This window comes from Pelobates fuscus, chromosome 1, assembly GCF_036172605.1.
Source record: "Pelobates fuscus isolate aPelFus1 chromosome 1, aPelFus1.pri, whole genome shotgun sequence".
Classification (NCBI taxonomy): Eukaryota; Metazoa; Chordata; class Amphibia; order Anura; family Pelobatidae; genus Pelobates; species Pelobates fuscus.
In genome coordinates, this window is record NC_086317.1 from 264,829,340 (window position 1) to 264,856,212 (window position 26,873).

Here is a 26,873-nt window from a genome sequence, read left to right on the forward strand (position 1 = left end):
TGGGCTTTCGATTGCTTGACTGTGAACCAACAGAAGTAGCAAGAATTTTCCCTTTATATAATGTATTTTGACAAAGTCTGGCTTTAAAAAAAGTCTACATCACACTGTCACATAGTTATACCCATTACAGAACAAATAACATTCATATCATCAACATGTAGTACATTAATACAATACATAAAGAACAGCTACTGCTTTTGAGGAATAGGGTGCAAAATGGCATGAGCAGTGAAATAACAGATCAACAAACCATAGAAACACACCTTGCGAATTGCTAATCGCTGTTGTCATGATGTGTAATGTGTGTTTGCTTAGACTTGAGAACAGTTTTTGTTGTGCTACATTGTAAGGTTTGTAGGATGAAAGCATTTTACTGTAATACAATAGAGCTGATTTATTCTCCTTCTATATGTACCTATTGTCAAACAAAACAAGTAGAATAAGAAATGTTTAGGAACACTGGTTAAACGCACCTGTTCAGTTGGAAACAGAGTATTGATATATTCAACAGCATTGAAATCTGCACGATCCAGAGGGTCCTGACTCGGAAAAACCTACAAAGAGAGAATTTAGAATACAGTATGTTAGAGTATGCCAATTCAGACATAAGTAAATGTTAATTTTAATGTAAATATTTTTTTTTTCCCTTAGTGTTAGCAGTAATCAGAAGTGGGTATTCACCTTGACCTCTAGACAGGTACTCCTGTAAAAACAGAAACCCTTGGTCCAGGTCATGATATTCCCCATAGGCCATAAAACATCCAACTGCACACCTATTCGTAGTAATCACAAGACAGTGAAAAGAAATGCAAAAAATAAGAAAAAAACAAACACAAAAAATTAGAGAAAGACACTTGGGAAACTACCACTTAAAACACATTTTGCCTAAATCAAGAATCTTCTAAAAAGCGAAGACAACTAATTTGTTTTTTTAAATTCTTTATTTTTGACTCAGGTCATGGTTTCTGTGTAACCGTTGAGTCTTATAGAAGAAAGGCAACAGTGTGAACAGTACAGCATATACATATCGTTAAACTTGAACAATGTGGAACATTCATATGGGGTTAAATAACCAAGGGCCATGAGCTGAGGGAATTTTATTTTGGGTAGTGGGCATCGGTAATAACATGTAAGCCTGGGGGTCTAGTGGCATGGTCGTAAGGCCGGTATAGCCGGCGTCGCTAGGGGCTGTTAGGCTGTTGGCTAGATGGCTATATATTTTAGGTATGATACCCTTTTCTTGCTAGGGAGCTATTTCTGGTGCGTGGGTTCGTGAGCTACTTGCTCCCACTAGTAAGGCATGCCCCATTACCCCGGGGAAAGGGGGGGGGGTGTGTACTTATATTTAGGCTTAGTGGGTGAGGGAAAGAAGAGTCCCGGTCATTGTGAACAGTGTGTCCATGTAGCCCTGGGGCTTTTAGTAGGTGAGTATGAGGTGGTTTTGAGTCCCGGTGCTTCTCAGGGGCTGTTCATTGTTGGCGATGTTGGTGCGCCTGCTCTCGCCCGCCGGAAGGTGCTCGGTGTCGCTGTCGGAGGGTCTCTTATTGTCGACCTTGTTGCCGGTCCTGCGGTGGTTAGTGTGTTCTGCGGCAGTCCCAGGGTTGGCAGGAGATCACTGGCCCCTTGGAAGTCGTGGACCTTGTATGAAGTGTCGCCGTGTTGTATCAGCAGGATCCAGGGTCGCCTTCACTGGTAAGTGATGTTATGTAGGCGGAGGAGGGCCGTGAAGGGTTTCAGAGTACGGCGCCAGGCCAGTGTCGGTCCTGAGAGGTCCGCGTAAAATGTGAGCTGATTGCCTTCGAACACGTATGGTGACTGTGTTTTGGTCGCTTGGAGGACCGCTGCTCTGTCCCCGTGGTTCACGAAGCGCACTAGGAGGTCTCTCGGTGCCGTAGCTGGGGCTTTAGGTGGACGTGGGAGGCGGAACAGCCCCCCCTCCCCCCCCCCCCCCTTAGAGTTGCCTGTTTGGCGGGTAGCAGATCAGCTAGTAGGCGTTGTATGAAATGCGGTACCTCTGCTTCCGGGATATCCTCTCCGAGGCCCCTGATCTTAATGTTCAGGCTTCTCCTCTGATCCTCAAGGTCAGCAAATCGTTGGTCTGTTGTGCGGGACAGTAGTTGCAGATCTTGCACAGCTGTATTTAGCCGCGATGTTTCCTGTGTGTTACGGCGGGTGTCTGCTTCTAACGTGGTCAGGCAGCCTGTCAGGCCCTGCAGGTCTCCCCTGATCTGGGCCATGTCCGCCTGTATGGTGAGTTGTAACCCCGCCAGCAATTCTTTCATCACCGCGGCGGTAACGGGTGAGTTGTCCGCTTGCGGGCTTGCTTGGGCAGGAGCAGTTAGGGCGGCTGGGCAGTGTAGGTCAGGCCCGCTTGTGAAATCGTCAGACATTTCGGAGTAGTCGTCGTCGTAGTCGCCCATGTTTGAGCCTGTGGCGTTGCAGGCCTGCCGCCATAAGTCGCCAATAGTTCCGCTTAACCAGGGCTTTGGGCTTCTTAGTTTTCCAGCCCATCTCTTCACACTTATTTAGAGGTGCTGGTTGGTGATGGTTTGGTGCCGTGTTAGCGGGTCTAATGCTGTGGCTTGGTTCGGAGCTCCAGTGACATGCGGCCATTCAGGTTCGTGGCTTGGCTCCACCCCGACAAATAATTTGTAATGTTTAAAAATAAAAAAAAATAAAGACACCATAGTTTCTTCTCAGATCTGATCTGTAGCCAAGCATCTTGCCACAGCTCGGGTGAAATGAGTTTTAAATCTAATAAAAATTAGATTTCCTAGCTGGTGCCCATGACAGTGTAGTTTCTAAGTGTGCAGCAACTAGGTTCAGCGTCTCCACACTCTGTAGAGAGAGGATTATTGCTCCCTATAGAGATGGACTGATTTAACACATCTTTATGAGGAGATGCTGATTGGCACGGCGCAGCGTTTTGTCGCGCACGAGCAATAGACTCCCGATGCTTCCAATGGGAAAACATTGGCCTGGCTAAGATCATCAAAAGTGACAAAATGTGAGTAAAAACACCTCTCATGTATTCGGAGGGGGTCAGGTACCTAAACAGACACACACAAATACTGACATACATACACACACTGACAGAGACATATATGCACAAACTGACAGAGGCAAATATACGCACACACACTCACAGAGGCATACACACTGACAGAGACACATTTTCTCACACTTTCACGAATTTACATTTTTAATTTTAATCCACCCAGCCTCCCTACCTTTGGGAGAGTTGAGTGGACTTTCCATGAGGTCCAGTGGGGTTGCTTTGTTCCTGCGCGCGATGGAGCAGTAATTTAATTGCAACTCCTCTTTGCTCCCTCACACTCTCTGTTGTGATGCCGGGGACGGAATGACGTTGCATTCCGGCTCACGGCATAACTATACAGCGCAAGGGAGCAGAAGAGCCAAAGGTAGACTGCTCCTTCGCGCGCTGCCCCAGGCTGTCGAAGCCCAGGGCGGGCGGCCAGCTGCAACGGCTCCATGAACCGGCCGTCTCCATGCTCCCCAGGGCAGGCGGCCGGCCCCATTGTTTGCCCAGCCGGTAAAGGGCTGACAAATCCAAGGCGCCAGGGTAAAATTTCTAGTCGCCATGGCGACCTGGGATTTGTCGAGCCCTGCTCTATACTACTAGACTCCAAACAAAAGATAGCTTCATCTAAAAATGCCAGTCTCAAACTTAAACAAATCAAAAATGCAATACAGGAGCTCCAGAAAACTGAATGGCATCTCTGTAAACAAAAACAGACCAATTACTCCTAGTCTAACAATTAGGGTGCATGGTTAGCCAGGAAACAAAGCTCGTAGGGCAAATTCCACAAGAGACTATCTTAACTAAGCTGCAGGCAACAAGATCATTATCCCTTTCAGGATAGATGAAGAGTTTGACAACTTTTACTCCTCTCTAGACAACTTACATAGAGACTCAACCAACTAAATTATACTTAAACTCTCTCAACAAGCGATCGACCGATATAGGTTTTTAGGGCAGATACCGATAATCTGTGAACTTTAAGGCCCACAGCCAATAACTTACCGATACTTGGCACATTTACAGTTTTTAAAAAAGAAAATTTCTACACAAATTTATTATTATGTTTATTATTATTTTTTCAAAAAAAATAATTTTATTAAACGGTAAATCCACAAAATATACATGCCAGTCAGATTTCTTTATGTTTTCAAGAATATTTAGTGTTCTTCTCCCCTCCCCGTCCCTTAGTGAAACTGAAGCTCCTGTACCACAGTCTGCTCCTCTTGACCACGCTATACAGAGTAACTGGTAGGGGGAGTGCTGTGCCCTTCCTTCCTGCTGGTCACTCTATTCTTGCGCTCCCCAGAGTCGGTGCGCCCTAATGCGCCGCGTGTCCCGCCTAGGACCGCACGGGCCACTGCCGCCTCTCACATTATCAGCAATATCAATAGTGGCCGATAATGATATTTGCCTAAATACGGAATATCGGCCAAACCGATAATTAGTCTATTCCTACTCTCAATCTTGGAGACAAATCTCCAAAGTGATACAAGGACTACCAAAAAACAAAAGTTTGGGCCAGATAGCTTGTGAAGGGCATATTACTCAACCTCTGGTAAATCTCACCTCGATGATCAGGTGCTTTAATCACCTCCTATCGATCCCCATCCCACCGAGGAATTCACACGTGCCCATATTGTCACCCTCCCAAAACCGGGGAAAGAAATAAATGTTTGCCATAACTTTTACTCCAACTTTTCTTTGACACTTAGACACGAAGATATATGCGAGTGTCCTGGTGAACAGACTGGACCCTCTCCTATCTCACTTATTGCAGAACGATCATGTGGGATTTGTGTTAACTCGCCAACCGGTCGATAACACCAGAAAATTTATCAAATTACTCTACCACTCGTATACAAATAAAATCCCTGTTTGCTATCTCTTTAGATGTTGAAATGCATTTGATAGAGTACATTAGCAATATATGTTCATAATTTTAAAATTCGGAATACCAGTAACTTTCATAACATCAATAAAAATCTTATTCGCTAATCAGCCTCTGTCCTCGAAGCAGGATTATTCTCCCCTAAATTTCTTATATCGATTGTCCTCATTATTATAAGACTTAGCCCCACTAGCAATAAGGGACAACTTTAACATTAAAGAATTAACATTCTCCCTCTCAGTAACATGCAAACGATGAATGTTTGCAGACATATTGATATCTCTGACTAAAGCCTTTATGTCTCTCTCTAACCTGCAGATAACACCAGCAGAATTCAGCAGTTTCATATAATAAAGTTAGCGGTCACCAAATCACCAAAGTTCTTCCACTGGGCATATCCAAAAGGGATATAAACCAACTTAAACAATCATTCCGATATTATTGAAGGACCAACTATTTAAAATACATATATCAAATTTCAAAATTCCAAAGACCCCAGGTGCTCTGATCCCTAATATAGAGGCTAAATGGAAACACATTCAAGGTGACATGTTTAAATTGAGGGGGTGTGATTTATCATGGCCTGGTAGAATCGCGAATGTAATACCAAAACTTTTATACCCATTCCGCACAATGCCAATCCAGGCACCAGACGAGACTCTAAATTTGATTTAAGGAATGATTACCAAGCTTCACTATTATGCCAAAGCTTTCTCTTCTTTGCTCCACAAACACAGGTCCAATGGCTAGATATAAAGGACTCTAATCTAACACGGGGCAGGATCCGGACAGTCTTATTGACTCCACCATCGCAAAGACGTTCAACCTTTGGTCGCCTAACTGACGCTGGAAGTCCCCACGCTCTGCATTAGGACATCCAGCGTCAGTAAAAATTTAAGCAATGCTTTCCTATAGGGAGGGTCTAAAGGGCTTGCTGTGAATCTGTTTCAAAGTTTGCTCATCTTAATCCTTCATCAATAGACATCCATGGCCCTACTATGGGGGGAATCTATACATTGGCAGGAAAAAGAACTAAGCTATTTTGTAATTGTCACATGTTATTATGTAAATATCAGAATTGATACTGTAACCCATATTCAGAGATGTATACTGTCTGCAACACCATATAATTGTACACTGACTCTTGTAATTTTATTATGAAAACACAAACTTTACAAGTGGGGAAAGAAAATTGCAGTACGTGTGTTTTTTTTTTTTTGTTTTTTTAAAACAACCATAAGAAAAAGCAGGGTCTGCCTGTCTTATGGTGAAGGCTGAGGCTGACAAAAATGCATTGCTTCTACTGTCAAGTTTAGTCAATTCCACTAGCCATTGTTAACAACGAGGCTCTCATGGGCTGTGAGAGGTTTTTTTTGCTTAGGCTCCCATATTGCAGAATCCTCAGTAGACAGTGTTGTACTCTTGCACAGAACAGAACAACACTGATGCGGCTCTTGGTGAATGAAGTGCCAGAGGCTGAATACAAAAGATGGCAGTGCAGCGCCCACACTGACCAGCTTTTACCGTTCAAAGGAACACCAGGCCTCAGAACCCCAAGCATGAATGACACCTTTACAAGGGTTTCTCCAATCATCATAACTACTGCAGTCCGCTGTAGTGGTTATGATGCCAGTACCCTAGCCCAGTTTACAGTAATGGGGCCAACTGTTTAGCAACGGTTTGCCTTCTTACCTGGGTTTCTAACAGGCCCTGAGGTTGCCTGGTGGATAGGTTTATGGCTTCTGCAGAGTTGCAGACTCTGGAAACAGCAATTTTTTGGTATTCATTGGATGAGTATGACAGCTGCCTGCTCTCAGGCAATGGTTGCAATTCTGTGCATGGAAAGTCGCACAGAATTGACATTACCCCATGATGCTGACCAATGAGGTGGAGTAACATCTCTGGCAGTAGAGGGGTTAAACGCTGTATTTGTAGCTTCATGACAAAACGCGCATATATGGACTCCAGGCACCATCACAAATCGCTGAAGTGGTTATGGTGCTTGCAATAACCATTTAATATTTGCTATAAGCATACAGCTGGCAATGAAACTAAATGATTTAAATTGAATTAACAAAGGAAAATATAAACAAACACTTAGTTCCATCCTACTGCCCATGTATCACTCCATTCAAAAACCAACATTAGGTATTAAGAAAAATCCTACAAGAAATGGGCTTCATACAAGACATATGAGCCCAAGTAGAGCAATGCTAAATTCATGTTGTAGACAGGTTGGTTGGTTGGTTTTATTTTACTGTCACCCACAGCATTAACCCTCTGATAGCCAGAGTGATGAGCTGACACAAGTTAACTAAAGGGTTAAACAAGTCCTCCAAGGCTAATATAATAGTGTGAGGGTGCCCCACCTGCTCTATGGCTTGCTGCACCTCTGGGGACAGGTGTAACACGGCCTCCAACTCCTCCACCACCTCCAGCTCATCCTCGTCCATCTCTACAACCAGCTGCTCCCCACTGGACGACGCTGGCTGCTTCCTGGACCGCGAAGCACTCTGGGAAGCAGGGGGGAGCTGGGTTACCATGGAGACTATACAGCAGTCATTGTAGACAGGAAGGATTGTGTTGATGTAGCGTGTGTTATAGGAACGGAATTCAGCATTTGATTATTTAATTATGTTTTATATCATTTTCAACCCACACTTAAAAAAACTCATCCGTTTTATAGCAAACCTGCCCTGATCAAAGATGGCCGCGGCTTCCTCCAATGACTATAATTCTGGTGACGTGTGTGAAGCCCAGTGTTATAGACACATACAGGACATTCACAGAGTTCGTACCAGCGTTCACCCGATTCATGTACGGGCAGTCATACAGCACACGGGTCGACGTTCAGCGTATTGTACGGCTATTGGAGAGAACTGTCAGTGGAGGCTGATATGAATTGTGACCACTGTATACTGACAGTTCTCTAGTGTTTAGCGCTCCACGCCATGAATCGCTCTCTGAAAGGTGTGACATTAGTGACATCACGCTTCACATGGCCTATGTTGCATGCTGCTCAGTATGGATACTGCAGGGCTGCCAAATCTCTAACGTTTCCCTGAACTAACATTTCTTCCTGAGTTGATGGGCAATACACGACGTTACTCTGCAGTGTGAAGAAGTAATGTGCTGCAGGATCGCTATATAATTCATGGCTTGATTCCTTGCTTGCAGCACTTAAATGATGCCTACAGCAGGGCACCACTTTCCATGTAATGCCCATCCACACAGATAAGTGATTTATAGTGAAACAGGTAAACTTAGTTACATGATGCACACATGTTGCATGAGTTATGCAGACCCTCTCACTGTCCCGATATTAATAGAGTAATATAACTAGCATTACATGATTGCTGAGTATTCGTGGTTAGCACTGGTAAAAAGAACAAACAGATCTAGAATGTTAACACTTTCATAGTGCTAGGAATAAGACGTTGTTTCATTCAGAATATAATGCACCTATCTGCCAATAGATGGCGCCAGAACGGTGTATTTACGTTCTGTTACATTTACACTGCATTCGAAATAAGTATGCGATTCTAACACTAATGGCAATAACATATCACCATACTATATATTTGGATAACTACAGGTACATCCTTTTGTATAACCTTACCACCAATATCATTTAGACCTTGATAATAAGATAAGTAGTAACGTTTAGTGTTTTTCCTTACATATATCAACCAATCGCACAGCGATCATGTATTAATAAACATGCAGCGTTTATCAAACATACTTCTAATAACTGCTAGAATTTTTAAATTAATTCTACTTTTTTCCAGTTAGTTAGTAACCACTCAGCTTGTGTTCTCTCCCTCCAACTCTCCATTACTGAAGAGAGGAACGATCATCAACGGCATCTAGCAGCTACAATTAAGCAGCACTAAATACCCACTTCACGCTCAGGAGCGAACATTTAAGCTCTTCCTCGTGGTTACTGAGTTTGGACACTTTAGAGCACATTTCACCAGTTACAAACTATAGAAATGATCCCTGAAAGTATAGTCTTAACGAATTTCAGCTGCAACCAAGGTACAGGCTGTTAGGCATTGCTATTAAGCATGTGGTGACATTTTGTACACTTTTCCTTAAATTATAATAAGGGGAAAACATATTTTTGAAGACTATTAAATGTATATTTTCACTGTCCTTCATTGTTTTATTTACAATGTATTTGATTATCGCTCTAAAAACAAGTAGATACTATTTTGCATATGACACGCCCATTAGCCAATCAGAGCACAGCTTTCAGTTTGCTGTAGTTAATGCTTCCTATGTGTTTCGTGCAGCTTCCATACTGCTCTCCCTAACACACAGTGACTCTGACTTTAGATAGAAGTTTATTTATATGGTTATAGGGATTTCAAGTGATAGCAAGATAAGTCAAAACCAATGACAGCTGTGCTGTTTCAGAGTAAAACGAGTTGTTATTATGATGTTTATTTTCAGTTGGGAACCAATAATAGGATGCCCTGATCATGGTGCAGCTACAAATAAAGTTTTCATTGTATATATTTTTTGTATTTAATTGCTTTTACTGTGTGTTGTGCCTGATTGTGATATTTATATACTCACATCTCCTGTACTGTATTGTTGCAACTACTTGTTGGTACAACGCTGCAGAATATACAGGCACTTAATCCATAATATAAAGGAAATAGAAGCAGGGCTTGCTCTGTTAATGCAGTACTGTATATAATTCAAGTCATGGACAGATGCATGGAAACGTAGCCTCCCTTTCTCTCCACATTCCGCATCCCCCCTCTCATAATATTGTAAAGCGCTACGGAATCTGTTGGCGCTATATAAATTGCAATAATAATAATTGACCATCTCCCTGCCGTCAGGACCAGTGCAAGGATTTTTGGATATATAGGTGAAGACACACTTTGCCACCCCCAAAATAAGTCTTCATCAGTATAACATGTGTTTCTCTTAATGCCTGTTTGCCACTTTTGCTCTTTTGTGTATCTTACCCCTCTTTGTGTCTTCTTTCAGATTAATCAAACACATAATAAATAGAAATTAGAAATTCCACTTTTGGAACTATAAAGCCACTAAAGGTTCATAGGTTAAATCTTGCATTTCAATTGTCAGTTCACGACATCTCACATTTTAGTAAATAAACCCACAAATGCTTATCAAGCCCACAGTTTCCACTTTGAAATATACCAGAGCTATCGTGATCTGTAATGCTGTAAATAGGCTTTAAAACATAGTAATAATTATTATTGGCAACAGATAAAACAAAATGCTGAGCTTGGTTAAAAGAGGAAGAACAAGTCAAATCCCTGAGACAGGGCACATGTCTCTCAATCCTCTTCCTAACACAGCAAATAGAATAAGTAATGCAAGACATGTATGATGTTATTTGCTGCAAATATTTTAATCAGCTTACAATATCTTTATTATGTTCCATCTATATGAGCATGTTAACCTATTGATTATTTTCTGCTCTTGAGTTCCCTCTGTCTATGACTTTTAGTATCGCAGTCACAAAGTTAGTGTCCAAGGAAAGCCATCACTACGTTATTCTAATTTAACACGTTTATTAATTTTATTAAAGGACACAACAAGGCTCATATTATGCTTTATCTCTATCTTTATTCCTCAGCAGTAAAGAAAGGATATTGAAATATTCAAAGAAAAAACAAATAGCATATACCCCAACGGGGTAACTACATTATAAACATATTATCCAATGATAATGCTCCTTGCACAATAATGTCCCATGTGACCTTAAGCCACCCCTCTTTCTTTGCTGCTGCCTCCTCAGCTAAGTACTTCTCCATATTTCTCTAAACTTAACTTGTATATATTTATTGTATTTTAACATTCTTATTGTATTTTGTATGGTATATTTTATTATTTTCTGTTGCTTCACTAGCCTTCACTCTACCGTGGCACACTGTGCCATCTCTTTTTCCTGCACCCAGCCTCCCTCTGGGGGTTTTGTACTTTTGTGTTATATTACATCCTTAGTACAATGTAAAATCTGCATTGCTTCATATTACAATTCTTGGCTAAGTCTGTTCAGCAGGGGATAGTCACAACCACAATGATGCGTATGCATTTTGGGCCTCAAAGGCACTTCAGCAGCAAGTCTCTAATGCCCCTTTGGAGGTGATCACAGGAAAGTATATATTTGAGGAGGTTTTACATAGCCATGTCACTTTAATAATAATTTTTGTTTGATATAGAGCAGGTATATGATATGCATTGTGACTAAATACATCAAAGCACTATCACTTTAATTATTTGGTTATGACACTGTATTTTTTTTTTATTATGTTTTTTCATCACATTAATTTTGCATGATATTTATTCACAATGCTATTACAGCAGATAAATTAAATACACTTTAGTTCATTTATTATTATTATATTTATTTAGCGCCAACAAATTTCATAGCGCTTTACAATGGGTGGACTAACAAACATGTAATTGTAACCAGACAAGTTTGACAAACAGAAACAGAGGGGTTGAGTGCCCTGCTCAATGAGCTTACATGATAGAGGGAATGGGGTAAAGTGACTCAAAAGGTAAGGGAAGTATTAGGGTAATAGATCGGTAGAATAGTATTCAATGAAGACTTAGTGTGTTTTTTTTTTTTAGCCATTAACAGTTTAATTGATATGATTTTGTGAAAAAGTGAGTTTTTAATGATTTTTTGAAGGAGTGGAAATTGAGTGAGCGTCTAACGGAAAAGGGAAGGGAGTTCCTAAGGAACAGTGCAGCCCTAGAGAAGTCTTGGATACAAGCATCAAAGGTAGGAGTACGAACAGAGGATACACGCAGGTCTTCAGCAGAGTGTAGGGGCCTATACGGGACATACTTGTGTATTAGGGAGGATAGATAGGTGGGAGTAGCATTATGTAGAGATTTGAAAGCAAGATCAAGAATTTTATATTGAGCCCTATATCTTACGGAAAGCCAATGCAGAGACTGAGGGGTGAGGTGTGGGAGGTGCGGGCGGACAGGAAGATGAGCCTCACCGCTGCATTCATTATAGACTGCAATGGGGTAAGTTGGGAGCACGTCAAGGCGAGAGAGAACAGTGGCATGGACCAGCACCTTAGCCACATCTGACGTTAAGTAGGGGCGGATGCGCGCACTGTTTTTGAGATGGAAGGGGCAGGATTTGGCGATAGACTGGACATGAGGGGTGAAGGAGAAGTCGGAGTCAAAGAGAACACCTAGTCAACAAGCCTGCATGGTGGACCATTAATGTGGAGGGAGACATAAATGGGAGTAGCAACACTTGAGGGAGGCAAGACAAAGTGATTTGGACAAGTTGAGCTTAAGGAAGTGGGCAGTTAGAAAAAGCAGAGACGCAGTCAGAGACATTAGTCAAGTGGGGTGGGGAGAGATCAGGGTAGGACAGATAGATTTGCGTGCCATCTGCATAGAAGTGATATTGGAAGCCAAAGGACCTGATGAGTTTACCAAGGGAGACAGTATAGATCGAGAACAGTAGGGGACCAAGGATTGAACCTTGGGGGACACCAACAGAGAGATGTTGTGAGGAAGAGGCAAAGCCAGAGAAAGATACGCTAAAAGAGTGCTGAATGAGGTAGAAGGAGCACCAGGAGAAATATCTCGTAGACCGAGATTACGGAGGATGAGAAGAAGCTGTTGATGATCAACAGTATCAAAAGCAGCAGAAAGGTCAAGGAGAATTAGGATAAAGTAGTGACCATGAGATTTTGCAGTGAGTAGATCGTTTGATACTTTGGTCAGAGCCATTTCCACAGAGTGCTGAGCGCGGAAACTGGACTGAAGTGGGTCGAGCAGAGAATTGGATTTGAGAAAGTCTGTCGATCTCACATACACAAGTCTTTCAAGGATCTTGGACACAAAAGACAGTAGCGAGATAGGGCGGTAGTTGGAGAGGGAGTTAGGGTCAAGGTTGGACTTTTTTAGAATCAGGGTTACAGTTGCATATTTGAAGGGTAATGGAAATATGGCAGAGGAGAGGGAGAGATTGAGAATTTTAGTGAGAGGCAAAGCAAGAGAAGGAGACAGAATATGGATGAGATGCAAGGGAATAGGATCAAGGGAGCAGGTGGTGGGGCCGGAGGACCGGAGCAGATCAGAAACCTCTTCTGCTGTAGCGGGTGCGAATGAGCATAGAACAGCAGAGGGAGTGAGGGTGGGGGAAGTATTGTAAGTGGAAGGAGAGAAATTAGAGATCTCTTCCCTGATTGTAGAGTGCTTGTCAGTGAAGTGAGTTACAAAGTTTGTGGCCGTTAAGTTGGTAGGAGGAGACACATGGCGAAGAAGAGATTTAAAATAGTGACAGGATGTGTGAGTGGGTTTTATGTGCATGGGGTCTAAGATGAGATCGATTGTGGGTAGGAGAGAGGGAGCAGAAAAATGAGTGCAGGGCATGAGTTAAGAGAGGGGGAAATGTAAAGGTTGTTGGGAGGATGAGCAGGGCCGGTGCAAGAATTTTTGCCGCCCTAGGCAAAAAAAATTTTGCCGCCCCCCCATATGTCCTGCCCACCATGTGACATCACAATGCCCCGCCCATATGCTCTGCCATATGGGCCAACGCCAGTCTTCACAAAGTGTCTTTTATCTGAAAAGACAGTGTGTTTACATTAAAAAGCCTACAGGCACAGGCTACAGACACCAGAACCACTACATTATGCTGTAGTGCTTCTGGTGACTATAGTATCCATTTAATGTGAGGTAAATTAGAGATTAGTGCCACTAATAATATATTGGATTGCCTACTTACCACCAGATGAGGACAAGAGGCTGATGATGGGCTCAGTCTGGCTCCACAGGTCTGGTGTAGAAGAGGCTCTCTGGAGACTGTTTTTAACAGTGCTCACAACAATTAACGAACAGGAAGCAGCTCCATTTTTAGGGCCTCTTACACAGCTCAAGGTCTGGGCCCCCAGGGGGCATACGCCTACAATGCCCACCCATAAATCCATCTACATGGCCCATCCATGAGTTGGGGATTTTTTATGTGTGCAATTTGTGTAAGGGATGTAGTGTGTTTATATGGGATGTAGTGTGTGTTTGCGTGTAAGGAATGCATTGTATGTTTCTGTGTGTGTGTGTGTGTGTAAGGGGTGCAAGGTTTGTTTCTGTGTATGTAATTGAATGCAGTGTGTGTCTGTAAGGGGTGCATTAATTATGTAAGAGAACGTAAGGGATGTATTGTGTGTGAGTAGGAATGCATTGTATGTTTCTGTGTGTGTGTGTGTGTGTGTGTGTCACTTAGTGCTCTCCCTTGGCCCCCTGTCCCTCTGCAGTCCCCCCTTGGTGGTCTTCTCACTCCCCTCTCCCCCCTTGGTGGTCCTCTCTCTCCCAAACCCCTTAGTGGTCCTCCCTCTCCCAAACCCCTTAGTAGACCTTCCCCTACTCCCACCACCCCCTTAGTGGTAATCTCCCCCCCCCTTAGTGGTCCTTACCCTCCTTCCCTCTCCTTAGTAGTCCTCCCTCCTTACCCCCCCTTAGTGGTCCTCCCTCTCCCAAACACCTAGTGGACCTCCCCTCCTCCTCCCTCGGTGGTCCTTACCTTCCCACCCCCGTTCCCCCTGTGTTCCTTCACCCCCTCCCCCAGTGGTCCTGACTCACCCCTCCCCTAGTGGTCCTTACCCTCCCCTCCCCTAGTGGTCCTTGGTCCTTACCCTCCCCTCCCCTAGTGGTCATTGCTCCCCCCTTCCCTCCCCTACTGGTCCTTACCTTCCCCTCCTCTAGTGGTCCTTCCTCCCTCCTCCCCTCCCCTAGTAGTCCTTACCCTCCCCTCCCCTAGTGGTCCTTGCTCCCCCCCTCCCCTCCCCTACTGGTCCTTACCTTCCCCTCCCCTAGTGGTCCTTCCTCCCTCCTCCCCTCCCCTAGTAGTCCTTACCCTCCCCTCCCCTAGTGGTCCTTCCTCCCCCTCCTCTATTGGTCCTTACTCTCCCCTCCCCTAGTGGTCCTTACCCCCCCCCAATGGTTCTTACCCCCGTGGTCCTTACCCACCCCCAGTGGTCCTTATCCACCACCTCCCTCTCCTAGTGGTCCTTATCCCCCCTCTCCCTCCCTCCCCTAGTGGTCCTTATCCTCCCTCCCCTCCGCTAGTGGTCCTTACCGCCCCCCCAGTGGTCCTTACCCCCCCCCCCCAGTGGTCCTTACCCACCCCAGTGGTCATTATCCACCCCCTCCCTCCCCTAGTGGTCCTTATCCCCCCTCTCCCTCCCTCCCCTAGTGGTCCTTATCCTCCCTCCCCTCCCCTAGTGGTCCTTACCCCCCCTCATGGTCCTTACCCCCCCAGTGGTCCTTACCCCCCTGGTCCTTACCCACCCCCAGTGGTCCTTATCCCCCCTCTCCCTCCCTCCCCTAGTGGTCCTTATCCTCCCTCCCCTCCCCTTGTGGTCCTTTCCCCCCCTCATGGTCCTTACCCCCCTGGTCCTTACCCCCCCTAGTCCTTACCCACCCCCAGTGGTCCTTATCCTCCCTCCCCTCCCCTAGTGGTCCTTTCCCCCTCTCATGGTCCTTACCCCCCCCAGTGGTCCTTACCCCCCCTGGTCCTTACCCACCCCCAGTGGTCCTTATCCCCCCCTCTCCCTCCCTCCCCTAGTGGTCCTTATCCCCCCTCCCCTAGTGGTCCTTACCCCCTGGTCCTTACCCACCCCCAGTGGTCCTTATCCCCCCCTAGTGGTCCGTTATCCCCCCTCCCTCCCCTAGTGGTCCGTTAATCCCCCCCTCCCCTAGTGGTCCGTTATCCCCCCCTCCCTCCCTCCCCTAGTGGTCCGTTATTCCCCCCCCACCCCCAGTGGTCCTTATCCCCCCTCTCCCTCCCTCCCCTAGTGGTCCTTATCCTCCCTCCCCTCCCCTAGTGGTCCTTTCCCCCCTCATGGTCCTTACCCCCCTGGTCCTTACCCCCCTGGTCCTTACCAACCCCCAGTGGTCCTTATCCTCCCTCCCCTCCCCTAGTGGTCCTTTCCCCCCCTCATGGTCCTTACCCCCCCACCCCCCAGTGGTCCTTACTCCCTCCCCCGGTCCTTACCCACCCGCAGTGGTCCTTATCCCCCCCTCTCCCTCCCCTAGTGGTCCTTATCCCCCCTCCCTCCCCTAGTGGTCCTTACCCCCTGGTCCTTACCCACCCCCAGTGGTCCTTATCCCCCCCCTAGTGGTCCGTTATCCCCCCCTCCCTCCCTCCCTCCCTCCCCTAGTTGTCCGTTATTCCCCTCCCCTCCCCTAGTGGTCCGTTATCCCCCTCCCTCCCCTAGTGGTCCGTTATTCCCCCCCCTCCCCTAGTGGTCCGTTATCCCCCCCCTCCCTCCCTCCCCTAGTGGTCCGTTATCCCCCCCTCCCCTAGTGGTCCGTTATCCCCCCCTCCCATAGTGGTCCTTACCCTCCCCTCCTGCCCATGTAGCGTGGCCGGGCGGCGCGGAACCCGGGACAGGAACCTCTGTTTCCTGTACCCGGCCGCCGGCGGACTGACAGGAAGTGCTCACTCAGTGAGCGCTTCCCTTCAGTCCGCCGGTGGCCGGGTACAGGAAACAGAGGTTCCTGTCCCGGGTTCCGCACCGCCCGGCCACGCTACATGGAGAGACCGGCAGGAGGGAGCGCTCTGCGCTTCCCTCCTGCCGGTCACTGAAACCCGGCCGCCCTCCATGCAGCAGTGCTGCGCCGCCTGGGGCTTGTTAAAGCGCTCAGGCGGCGCAGCATGAGGAGGCGCAGCGGGGACAGGGATCTGGCGCCCCCTGGTAAGTTGCGCCCTAGGCGGCTGCCTAGGTCGCCTTACAGGTGGCGCCGGCCCTGAGGATGAGGAAAGTGGGTGTAAGGAGAGATTTTGATACTGAGGGAGAAGGAGGAAATGAAGAGGAGGAGAAGACAGAGCATTGCTAAGCTTGGAGAAAAATAATAATATGGAATATCAATAACAGGAGTAAGAAGGGTAAATATTAAATGTTAGAGGTTAAGAAAGTACAGGCGTATACTGATAAGAGGCAGTGTGTACACCTGCTGTTTCTGCTTATCTACAATTTGGGTATGACAGACTATCTAGAAATGTAAGAATGAGCTTGAGGTGGGCGGGTATCAGACTTTTTGCAGCAGTAATGGGGCTGGAAAGTTTGGAAATCAGGCTGTGGAAGAAATGTATGTGGGGGTCACATAGGCCTGCAATAAAGCTGAGGGATCATAGATATGCATCTAAGCACAGAGATGAGGGCATTGTTATTCAAACAAAAACATTTGAGTGGATATCAATAAAAGAAGGGAGGGGTCAAAGGGCAGAAATCAGAGGGGAAATAGAGATATGTATATATGTAAATAAAACAATTATATACAGGGCTAATAAAACTACACTTTAGCATTGCATACAAGACTTAAATGTAAGAATATATGCAATGCACAAAGAATGTATAAAATAAAGTAAATTTACAGGATGGTTACGTTATATGTTGATTAAATGATGCTGTGCAGGATAGAGTCTTAGTGTGGTCTTCCAGAAGGCTACCTTTGCTTATTGCAGATGATCAGCTGATGGAGCACTGACTTTCTTGCAGCAGTAATAGGGCTGGAACATTTGGAAAATTAGCACTATTTAATTTGTCTCCCATGTTTAATAGGCATGTGCATGGGGAAAATTTTTGGTTCGGTTCAGCATTCCAAAATTCGGGATTTTCGCTATTCGGGACTTCGGCAATTCGCCACTTCAAGACTTCGGAACTTCGGCAACTTCGGAACTTCGGCACTTCAGCACTTCGGAACTTCGGCACTTCGACACTTCGGCAATTCGGCAACTTCGGTACTTCGGCACTTCAGCACTTCGGAACTTCGGAAGTACCCGAATGTCCGAATTGTCCGAAATTCGTCCGAATACATATTCGGACCGAAACGAATTGCACATGTCTTTGACACTTCGGAAATTCGCCAACTTCGGTACTTCGGCACTTCGGCATTTCGGGACTTCTCTTGCAGCCGCTTGGCAGATAACTCCCTAATTCCCACGGTATTAGGGAGTTATCTACCAAAAGGCTGAAAGACCTAAATTGGTCTTTCAGCCAAATTTACTAATACTAAGTAAAAATTAGCACCCAATTAGCACCAGAGCGGCGGGTGGGGGCTCTAAATCAGAATAAGGGGGGACCTAATGTCCTCCCCCCTGACCCCCACCCCTGAGCGGCGGGTGTGGGCTCTAAAATAAATGACCCCCAGGTGACTAGGGGTCCCCAAACCCCTAGTCACCCCCTCCCCCCAATAAAAATTATCCCCCTACCTACCCCCTTACCTTAAAAACTAATGAGGGGGGCCTTTGACTAAGTACCTGTAAAAAGAAAAACTTACCATTCGATTTCTTCTTTCTTCTAAAATCTTATTTTTTCAGCCCCCAAAAAAGGCCAAATAGAAAACCATAATAACTGATGCAATTATAAAAAAGAATTAAAAAAATCCATCTTCACCCATGGAGGGCTCCACGCAGACTGAGCTCTGCAGGGCGGGGGAAGGCTTATAAAGCCTTAACCCGCCCTGCAATTAGGCTCAGAGCACTCTGATTGGTGGGTTTAAGCCATCCAATCAGAGTGCTCTGACAGGTAAATGAAGAGACTGACAGGTAAGTCACAGCACTCTGATTGGTTGGTTTGAAATCCACCAATCAGAGTGCTCTGTGTCATTTTACACAGCGTGGGAAAGTTCTTTGGAATTTTCCCACGCTGTGTAATTTGACTCATAACTCTCTGATTGGTTACTTAATCCACGAAATCAGAGAGTTATGAGTCAAATTACACAGCGTGGGAAAATTCCAAAGAACTTTCCCACGCTGTGTAAAATGACACAGAGCACTCTGATTGGTGGATTTCAAACCTTCAAACCAACCAATCAGAGTGCTGTGACAGGTAAATGTAGAGACTTACCTGTCAGTCTCTTCATTTACCTGTCAGAGCACTCTGATTGGATGGCTTAAACCCACCAATCAGAGTGCTCCGAGCCTAATTGCAGGGACTTGCAAGGCTCAGTCTGCGCGGAGCCCTCGCCGGGTGAAGAAGGATTATTTTTTTTTCGCGCTCCTTTTTCTTTTTTTTTTTTTTTTTAGAATTGCGGCGGTTATTATGTTTTTTTATTTGGCCTTTTCTGGGGCTGAAAAAAGATTTTAGAAGAAAGAAAACATCGAATGGTAAGTTTTCTTTTTTTTTTACAGGTACTTAGTTGAAGGTCCCCCCCTCATTAGTTTTTAGGGTGAGGGGGGTAGGTAGGGGGATAATTTGTATTGGGGGGAGGAGGTGACTAGGGGTTTGGGGACCCCTAGTCACCTGGTGGGGGGGATTCTTTTTTTTAGGGCCCCCACCCGCTGCTCAGGGGTGGGGGCCAGGGGGAGGACCTTAGGTCCCCCCCCTTATTAGTATTTAGGGACCCCACCCGCCGCTGGGGGGTGGGGGCCAGGGGGGAGGACACTAGGTCCCCCCCTCTTATTTCAATTTAGGGCCCCCACCCGCCGCTCAGGGGTGGTTGCCAGGGGGGAGGACACTAGGTTCCCCCCTCTTATTTAAATGTAGGGCCCCCACCCACCGCTCAGGGGTGGGGGCCAGTGGGGAGGACATTAGGTCCCCCCCCCTTATGTTACTGTAGGGCCCCCACCCACGCTCAGGGGTGGGGGCCAGGGGGGAGGATATTAGGTCCCCCCTTTATTATAATTTAGGGCCCCCACCCACCGCTCAGGGGTGGGGGCCAGGGGGGAGGACATTAGGTCCCCCCCTTATTCTGATTTAGGGCCCCCACCCACTGCTCAGGGGTGGGGGCCCGGTGGGAGGACAATAGGTCCCCCCCCATTATTTTTCATTAGGGTCCCCACCCACCACTCAGGGGTGGGGGTCAGGGGCTCAGGAGGGGGGAACTTATTATTTATTTATTTTTTACAGTGAGCAGCCACAGGCTGCTCACTGTTTAATAGAAATGCCCCTACTCGCGGTATAGCGAGTAGGGGCATAATTTACTAATACTAAGTAATCTTTACTTAGCACTAGTAAATTTGGCTGAAAGACCAATTTAGGTCTTTCAGCCTTTTAGTAGATAGCTCCCTAATACCATGGGAATTAGGAAGTTATCTACTTATTCATTCCTGTCATTACATTGACTGGCCAAGTAACTTACATTTTATATGAATGTGTGTTACTTGATTGTTGTAAGTGTTGCAAATGCTTACAGCTGAATCCTGGCTATGTTTGTATACTTTTTATTTACAATTATTTACAATGTAACATTCTTCTTCTTTCACTGGGTAAGTTTATTAGTACTTAGGCAATACTGTGCTTCGGAACTTTGGCACTTCGGAACTTCGACACTTCGGAACTTCGGCACTTCAGCACTTCGGAACTTCGGAAGTACCCGAATGTCCGAATTGTCCGAAATTCGTCCGAATACATATTCGGACCGAAACGAATTGCACATGTCTTTGACACTTCGGAAATTCGCCAACTTCGGTACTACGGCACTTCGGCATTTCGGGACTTCTCTTGCAGCCGCTTGGCAGATAACTCCCTAGTTCCCACGGTATTAGGGAGTTATCTACCAAAAGGCTGAAAGACCTAAATTGGTCTTTCAGCCAAATTTACTAAGACTAAGTAAAAATTAGCACCCAATTAGCACCAGAGCGGCGGGTGGGGGCTCTAAATCAGAATAAGGGGGGACCTAATGTCCTCCCCCCTGACCCCCACCCCTGAGTGGTGGGTGGGGGCCCTACAGTAAAATAAGGGGGGACCTAATGTCCTCCCCCTGGCCCCCACCCCTGAGCGGCGGGTGTGGGCCCTAAAATAAATGACCCCCAGGTGACTAGGGGTCCCCAAACCCCTAGTCACCCCCTCCCCCCCAATAAAAATTATCCCCCTACCTACCCCCTTACCTTAAAAACTAATGAGGGGGGCCTTTGACTAAGTACCTGTAAAAAGAAAAACTTACCATTCGATTTCTTCTTTCTTCTAAAATCTTATTTTTTCAGCCCCCAAAAAGGCCAAATAGAAAACCATAATAACTGACGCAATTATAAAAAAAAAATAAAAAAATCCATCTTCACCCATGGAGGGCTCCACGCAGACTGAGCTCTGCAGGGCGGGGGAAGGCTTATAAAGCCTTAACCCGCCCTGCAATTAGGCTCAGAGCACTCTGATTGGTGGGTTTAAGCCATCCAATCAGAGTGCTCTGACAGGTAAATGAAGAGACTGACAGGTAAGTCACAGCACTCTCATTGGTTGGTTTGAAATCCACCAATCAGAGTGCTCTGTGTCATTTTACACAGCGTGGGAAAGTTCTTTGGAATTTTCCCACGCTGTGTAATTTGACTCATAACTCTCTGATTGGTTACTTAATCCACCAATCAGAGAGTTATGAGTCAAATTACACAGCGTGGGAAAATTCCAAAGAACTTTCCCACGCTGTGTAAAATGACACAGAGCCCTCTGATTGGTGGATTTCAAACCAACCAATCAGAGTGCTGTGACAGGTAAATGTAGAGACTTACCTGTCAGTCTCTTCATTTACCTGTCAGAGCACTCTGATTGGATGGCTTAAACCCACCAATCAGAGTGCTCTGAGCCTAATTGCAGGGACGTGCAAGGCTCAGTCTGCGCTGAGCCCTCGCCGGGTGAAGAAGGATTATTTTTTTTTTGCGCTCCTTTTTTTTTTTTTTAGAATTGCGGCGGTTATTATGTTTTTTTATTTGGCCTTTTCTGGGGCTGAAAAAAGAAGATTTTAGAAGAAAGAAAATATCGAATGGTAAGTTTTTTTTTTTTTACAGGTACTTAATTGAAGTTCCCCCCCTCATTAGTTTTTAGGGTGAGGGGGGTAGGTAGGGGGATAATTTTTATTGGGGGGAGGAGGTGACTAGGGGTTTGGGGACCCCTAGTCACCTGGTGGGGGGATTTTTTTTTTAGGGCCCCCACCCGCCGCTCAGAGGTGGGGGCCAGGGGGGAGGACCTTAGGTCCCCCCCCTTATTAGTATTTAGGGACCCCACCCGCCGCTGGGGGGTGGGAGCCAGGGGGGAGGACACTAGGTCCCCCCTCTTATTTCAATTTAGGGCCCCCACCCGCCGCTCAGGGGTGGTTGCCAGGGGGGAGGACACTAGGTTCCCCCCTCTTATTTAAATGTAGGGCCCCCACCCACCGCTCAGGGGTGGGGGCCAGGGGGGAGGACATTAGGTCCCCCCTTATTATAATTTAGGGCCCCCACCCACCGCTCAGGGGTGGGGGCCAGGGGGGAGGACATTAGGTCCCCCCCTTATTCTGATTTAGGGCCCCCACCCACTGCTCAGGGGTGGGGGCCCGGTGGGAGGACAATAGGTCCCCCCCCCATTATTTTACATTAGGGTCCCCACCCACCACTCAGGGGTGGGGGTCAGGGGCTCAGGAGGGGGAACTTATTATTTATTTATTTTTTACAGTGAGCAGCCACAGGCTGCTCACTGTTGAATATAAATGCCCCTACTCGCGGTATAGCGAGTAGGGGCATAATTTACTAATACTAAGTAATCTTTACTTAGCATTAGTAAATTTGGCTGAAAGACCAATTTAGGTCTTTCAGCCTTTTAGTAGATAGCTCCCTAATACCATGGGAATTAGGAAGTTATCTACTTATTCATTCCTGTCATTACATTGACTGGCCAAGTAACTTACATTTTATATGAATGTGTGTTACTTGATTGTTGTAAGTGTTGCAAATGCTTACAGCTGAATCCTGGCTATGTTTGTATACTTTTTATTTACAATTATTTACAATGTAACATTCTTCTTCTTTCACTGGGTAAGTTTATTAGTACTTAGGCAATACTGTGCTTCGGAACTTCGGCACTTCGGAACTTCGACACTTCGGAACTTCGGCACTTCAGCACTTCGGAACTTCGGAAGTACCCGAATGTCCGAATTGTACGAAATTCGTCCGAATACATATTCGGACCGAAACGAATTGCACATGTCTTTGACACTTCGGAAATTCGCCAACTTCGGTACTTCGGCACTTCGGCATTTCGGGACTTCTCTTGCAGCCGCTTGGCAGATAACTCCCTAATTCCCACGGTATTAGGGAGTTATCTACCAAAAGGCTGAAAGACCTAAATTGGTCTTTCAGCCAAATTTACTAATACTAAGTAAAAATTAGCACCCAATTAGCACCAGAGCGGCGGGTGGGGGCTCTAAATCAGAATAAGGGGGGACCTAATGTCCTCCCCCCTGACCCCCACCCCTGAGCGGCGGGTGTGGGCTCTAAAATAAATGACCCCCAGGTGACTAGGGGTCCCCAAACCCCTAGTCACCCCCTCCCCCCAATAAAAATTATCCCCCTACCTACCCCCTTACCTTAAAAACTAATGAGGGGGGCCTTTGACTAAGTACCTGTAAAAAGAAAAACTTACCATTCGATTTCTTCTTTCTTCTAAAATCTTATTTTTTCAGCCCCCAAAAAGGCCAAATAGAAAACCATAATAACTGATGCAATTATAAAAAAAAATTAAAAAAATCCATCTTCACCCATGGAGGGCTCCACGCAGACTGAGCTCTGCAGGGCGGGGGAAGGCTTATAAAGCCTTAACCCGCCCTGCAATTAGGCTCAGAGCACTCTGATTGGTGGGTTTAAGCCATCCAATCAGAGTGCTCTGACAGGTAAATGAAGAGACTGACAGGTAAGTCACAGCACTCTGATTGGTTGATTTGAAATCCACCAATCAGAGTGCTCTGTGTCATTTTACACAGCGTGGGAAAGTTCTTTGGAATTTTCCCACGCTGTGTAATTTGACTCATAACTCTCTGATTGGTTACTTAATCCACCAATCAGAGAGTTATGAGTCAAATTACACAGCGTGGGAAAATTCCAAAGAACTTTCCCACGCTGTGTAAAATGACACAGAGCACTCTGATTGGTGGATTTCAAACCAACCAATCAGAGTGCTGTGACAGGTAAATGTAGAGACTTACCTGTCAGTCTCTTCATTTACCTGTCAGAGCACTCTGATTGGATGGCTTAAACCCACCAATCAGAGTGCTCTGAGCCTAATTGCAGGGACGTGCAAGGCTCAGTCTGCGCGGAGCCCTCGCCGGGTGAAGAAGGATTATTTTTTTTTCGCGCTCCTTTTTTTTTTTTTATTTTAGAATTGCGGCGGTTATTATGTTTTTTTATTTGGCCTTTTCTGGGGCTGAAAAAATAAGATTTTAGAAGAAAGAAAACATCGAATGGTAAGTTTTTTTTTTTTTTTTACAGGTACTTAATTGAAGGTCCCCCCCTCATTAGTTTTTAGGGTGAGGGGGGTAGGTAGGGGGATAATTTTTATTGGGGGGAGGAGGTGACTAGGGGTTTGGGGACCCCTAGTCACCTGGTGGGGGGATTTTTTTTAGGGCCCCCACCCGCCGCTCAGGGGTGGGGGCCAGGGGGGAGGACCTTAGGTCCCCCCCCTTATTAGTATTTAGGGACCCCACCCGCCGCTGGGGGGTGGGGGCCAGGGGGGAGGACACTAGGTCCCCCCCTCTTATTTCAATTTAGGGCCCCCACCCGCCGCTCAGGGGTGGTTGCCAGGGGGGAGGACACTAGGTTCCCCCCTCTTATTTAAATGTAGGGCCCCCACCCACCGCTCAGGGGTGGGGGCCAGGGGGGAGGACATTAGGTCCCCCCCCTTATGTTACTGTAGGGCCCCCACCCACCGCTCAGGGGTGGGGGCCAGGGGGGAGGACATTAGGTCCCCCCCTTATTCTGATTTAGGGCCCCCACCCACTGCTCAGGGGTGGGGGCCCGGTGGGAGGACAATAGGCCCCCCCCCATTATTTTACATTAGGGTCCCCACCCACCACTCAGGGGTGGGGGTCAGGGGCTCAGGAGGGGGGAACTTATTATTTATTTATTTTTTACAGTGAGCTGCCACAGGCTGCTCACTGTTTAATAGAAATGCCCCTACTCGCGGTATAGCGAGTAGGGGCATAATTTACTAATACTAAGTAATCTTTACTTAGCATTAGTAAATTTGGCTGAAAGACCAATTTAGGTCTTTCAGCCTTTTAGTAGATAGCTCCCTAATGCCATGGGAATTAGGAAGTTATCTACTTATTCATTCCTGTCATTACATTGACTGGCCAAGTAACTTACATTTTATATGAATGTGTGTTACTTGATTGTTGTAAGTGTTGCAAATGCTTACAGCTGAATCCTGGCTATGTTTGTATACTTTTTATTTACAATTATTTACAATGTAACATTCTTCTTCTTTCACTGGGTAAGTTTATTAGTACTTAGGCAATACTGTGCTTCGGAACTTCGGAACTTCAACACTTCGGAACTTCGGCACTTCAGCACTTCGGAACTTCGACACTTCGGAACTTCGACACTTCAGAACTTTGGAAGTACCCGAATGTCCGAATTGTCCGAAATTCGTCCGAATACATATTCGGACCGAAACGAATTGCACATGTCTAATGTTTAATTAAAATGATCGCAGGGCTGATGTTGGGGTACTGTGGCGTAGTGGTGGGCTTAACACAATATGACCAATTGGCCAAATGGTGGAACTGAATCCCCATATTTGTTTGCTAAGATAGGTTATTTTAAATCGCTTTGTAAAATTTAAACTGAAACAGCTATATAGACTTCCTTAATAGCAAGGCTTGTTCATTTCCATATTTAGGTAGATTTGCATATTAAGAATTCTGCAGGCAGGGGAGATATTTTGAGATATTCCCTCCCTTTATGAATATGTTGTGTGTTATTTTGAGTGATTAGATTTCAAGAGATCCCAGAAGGAGATCCCTAGATTGGTATTTATAAGGTACACTTCTTGAAATCTAACCATTATAAGTTAATTAGGGTTCAGCCCTAGGGTGGAATTGGTACAACCAACGCTGACCAACCCTTACTAGTAATATCTACTGGATAATAAGGTTTTTTTTTTTTTTTAATATGTTATTTTGAGTCCCGACATGTTTCCCCATATGATTTGGATATTTATTTTAAAATTAATTTGTCACTGTAAGTTTTATCTAATGAGAATACAAGCTAGTCTGTGAATGTGTAAGTTTTTATTGGAATTTGAATTGGTTCCTCTGGTTTGTTACTTATGGAGCCCTGTAAGTTTGTCTCTGAACCTGTTGGCTGTATGTTAAGTCCCTTGATCTTGGGATAAATCATTAAGACCCACTTCTAAGAACCACAAATATAATTGTAAAGGCAGTAGCTGGCCACAGTTCAGGTAGAGGTGTAGGAAAGGAGCTGAATAACCCAATTTATACCTGTGTGGAGGAAAACTGCAGCATGGTCAGTTACAAGTGTTCCTAAGATGGACAATTAAGCTTTAGCGACTGGGGCTAAAGCGTTCCAAGGTCCCTGAAAGCAGTTAGGAAGTGCTGCTACTTTGTATTCTGCTGCTTTTCTTGAGTAGTGATGTACTGAACTGTTCGCTGGCGAATAGTTCCTGGCGTTCCACGGTGGGCGAACACATGCGCGGTTCGATCCGCCCCCTATTCGTCATCATTGACTAAACTTTGACCCTGTGCCTCACAGTCAGCAGACACATTCCAGCCAATCAGCAGCAGACCCTCCCTTCCAGACCCTACCACCTCCTGTACAGCATCCATTTTAGATTCATTCTGAAGCTGCATTCTTAGATAGAGGAGGGAAAGTGTAGCTGCTGCTCATTTGATAGGGAAATGTATAGCTAGGCTAGTGTATTCAGTGTCCACTACAGTCCTGAAGGACTCATCTGATGTCCGCTGTAAGGACAGCACCCCAAAAAGCCTTTTTTAGGGCTATAACATTAGTCTTTTTTTTGGTGTAATCTAATTGCAGTTGCCTGCCAGCTTCTGTGTCAGGATCACAGTGGATACTATGCCCACTTGCCCAGTGCCACCACTCATATCTGGTGTCACAATAACTTGCATTTAAAAACAATTTTTTTTTCACTGTAATAGATTGAATAGCAGTTAGTAGTCTGCAAGCGTCTGTGTGTCAGGCCTACAGCGTGTACT

The 26,873-nt window shown here is 45.8% G+C and overlaps 1 protein-coding gene and 1 non-coding gene across 3 annotated transcripts in view; both read right to left on the reverse strand.

The window, feature by feature from the left end:
• The window catches only part of VPS53 (VPS53 subunit of GARP complex), a 166,080-nt gene extending 158,550 nt beyond the window's left edge, over positions 1–7,530 (reverse strand). For both annotated transcript variants that reach the window (XR_010090947.1, XM_063457083.1), the window contains exons 1-2: positions 7,301–7,530; positions 474–554 (exon numbers count right to left, since the gene is read on the reverse strand). Coding sequence is in view for 1 of the 2 variants with exons in the window: in XM_063457083.1 (XP_063313153.1) it covers positions 474–554; positions 7,301–7,474 (255 nt within the window). In the remaining variant the exon portion in view is untranslated. The remainder of the gene's footprint in view (positions 1–473; positions 555–7,300) is intronic.
• A 1,199-nt stretch (positions 7,531–8,729) lies between these two features.
• LOC134579176 (small nucleolar RNA U3) lies at positions 8,730–8,946 on the reverse strand. Its single transcript, XR_010086163.1, has one exon. It is a non-coding gene; the product is annotated as a small nucleolar RNA U3 (small nucleolar RNA).
• Positions 8,947–26,873: the final 17,927 nt, after the last annotated feature.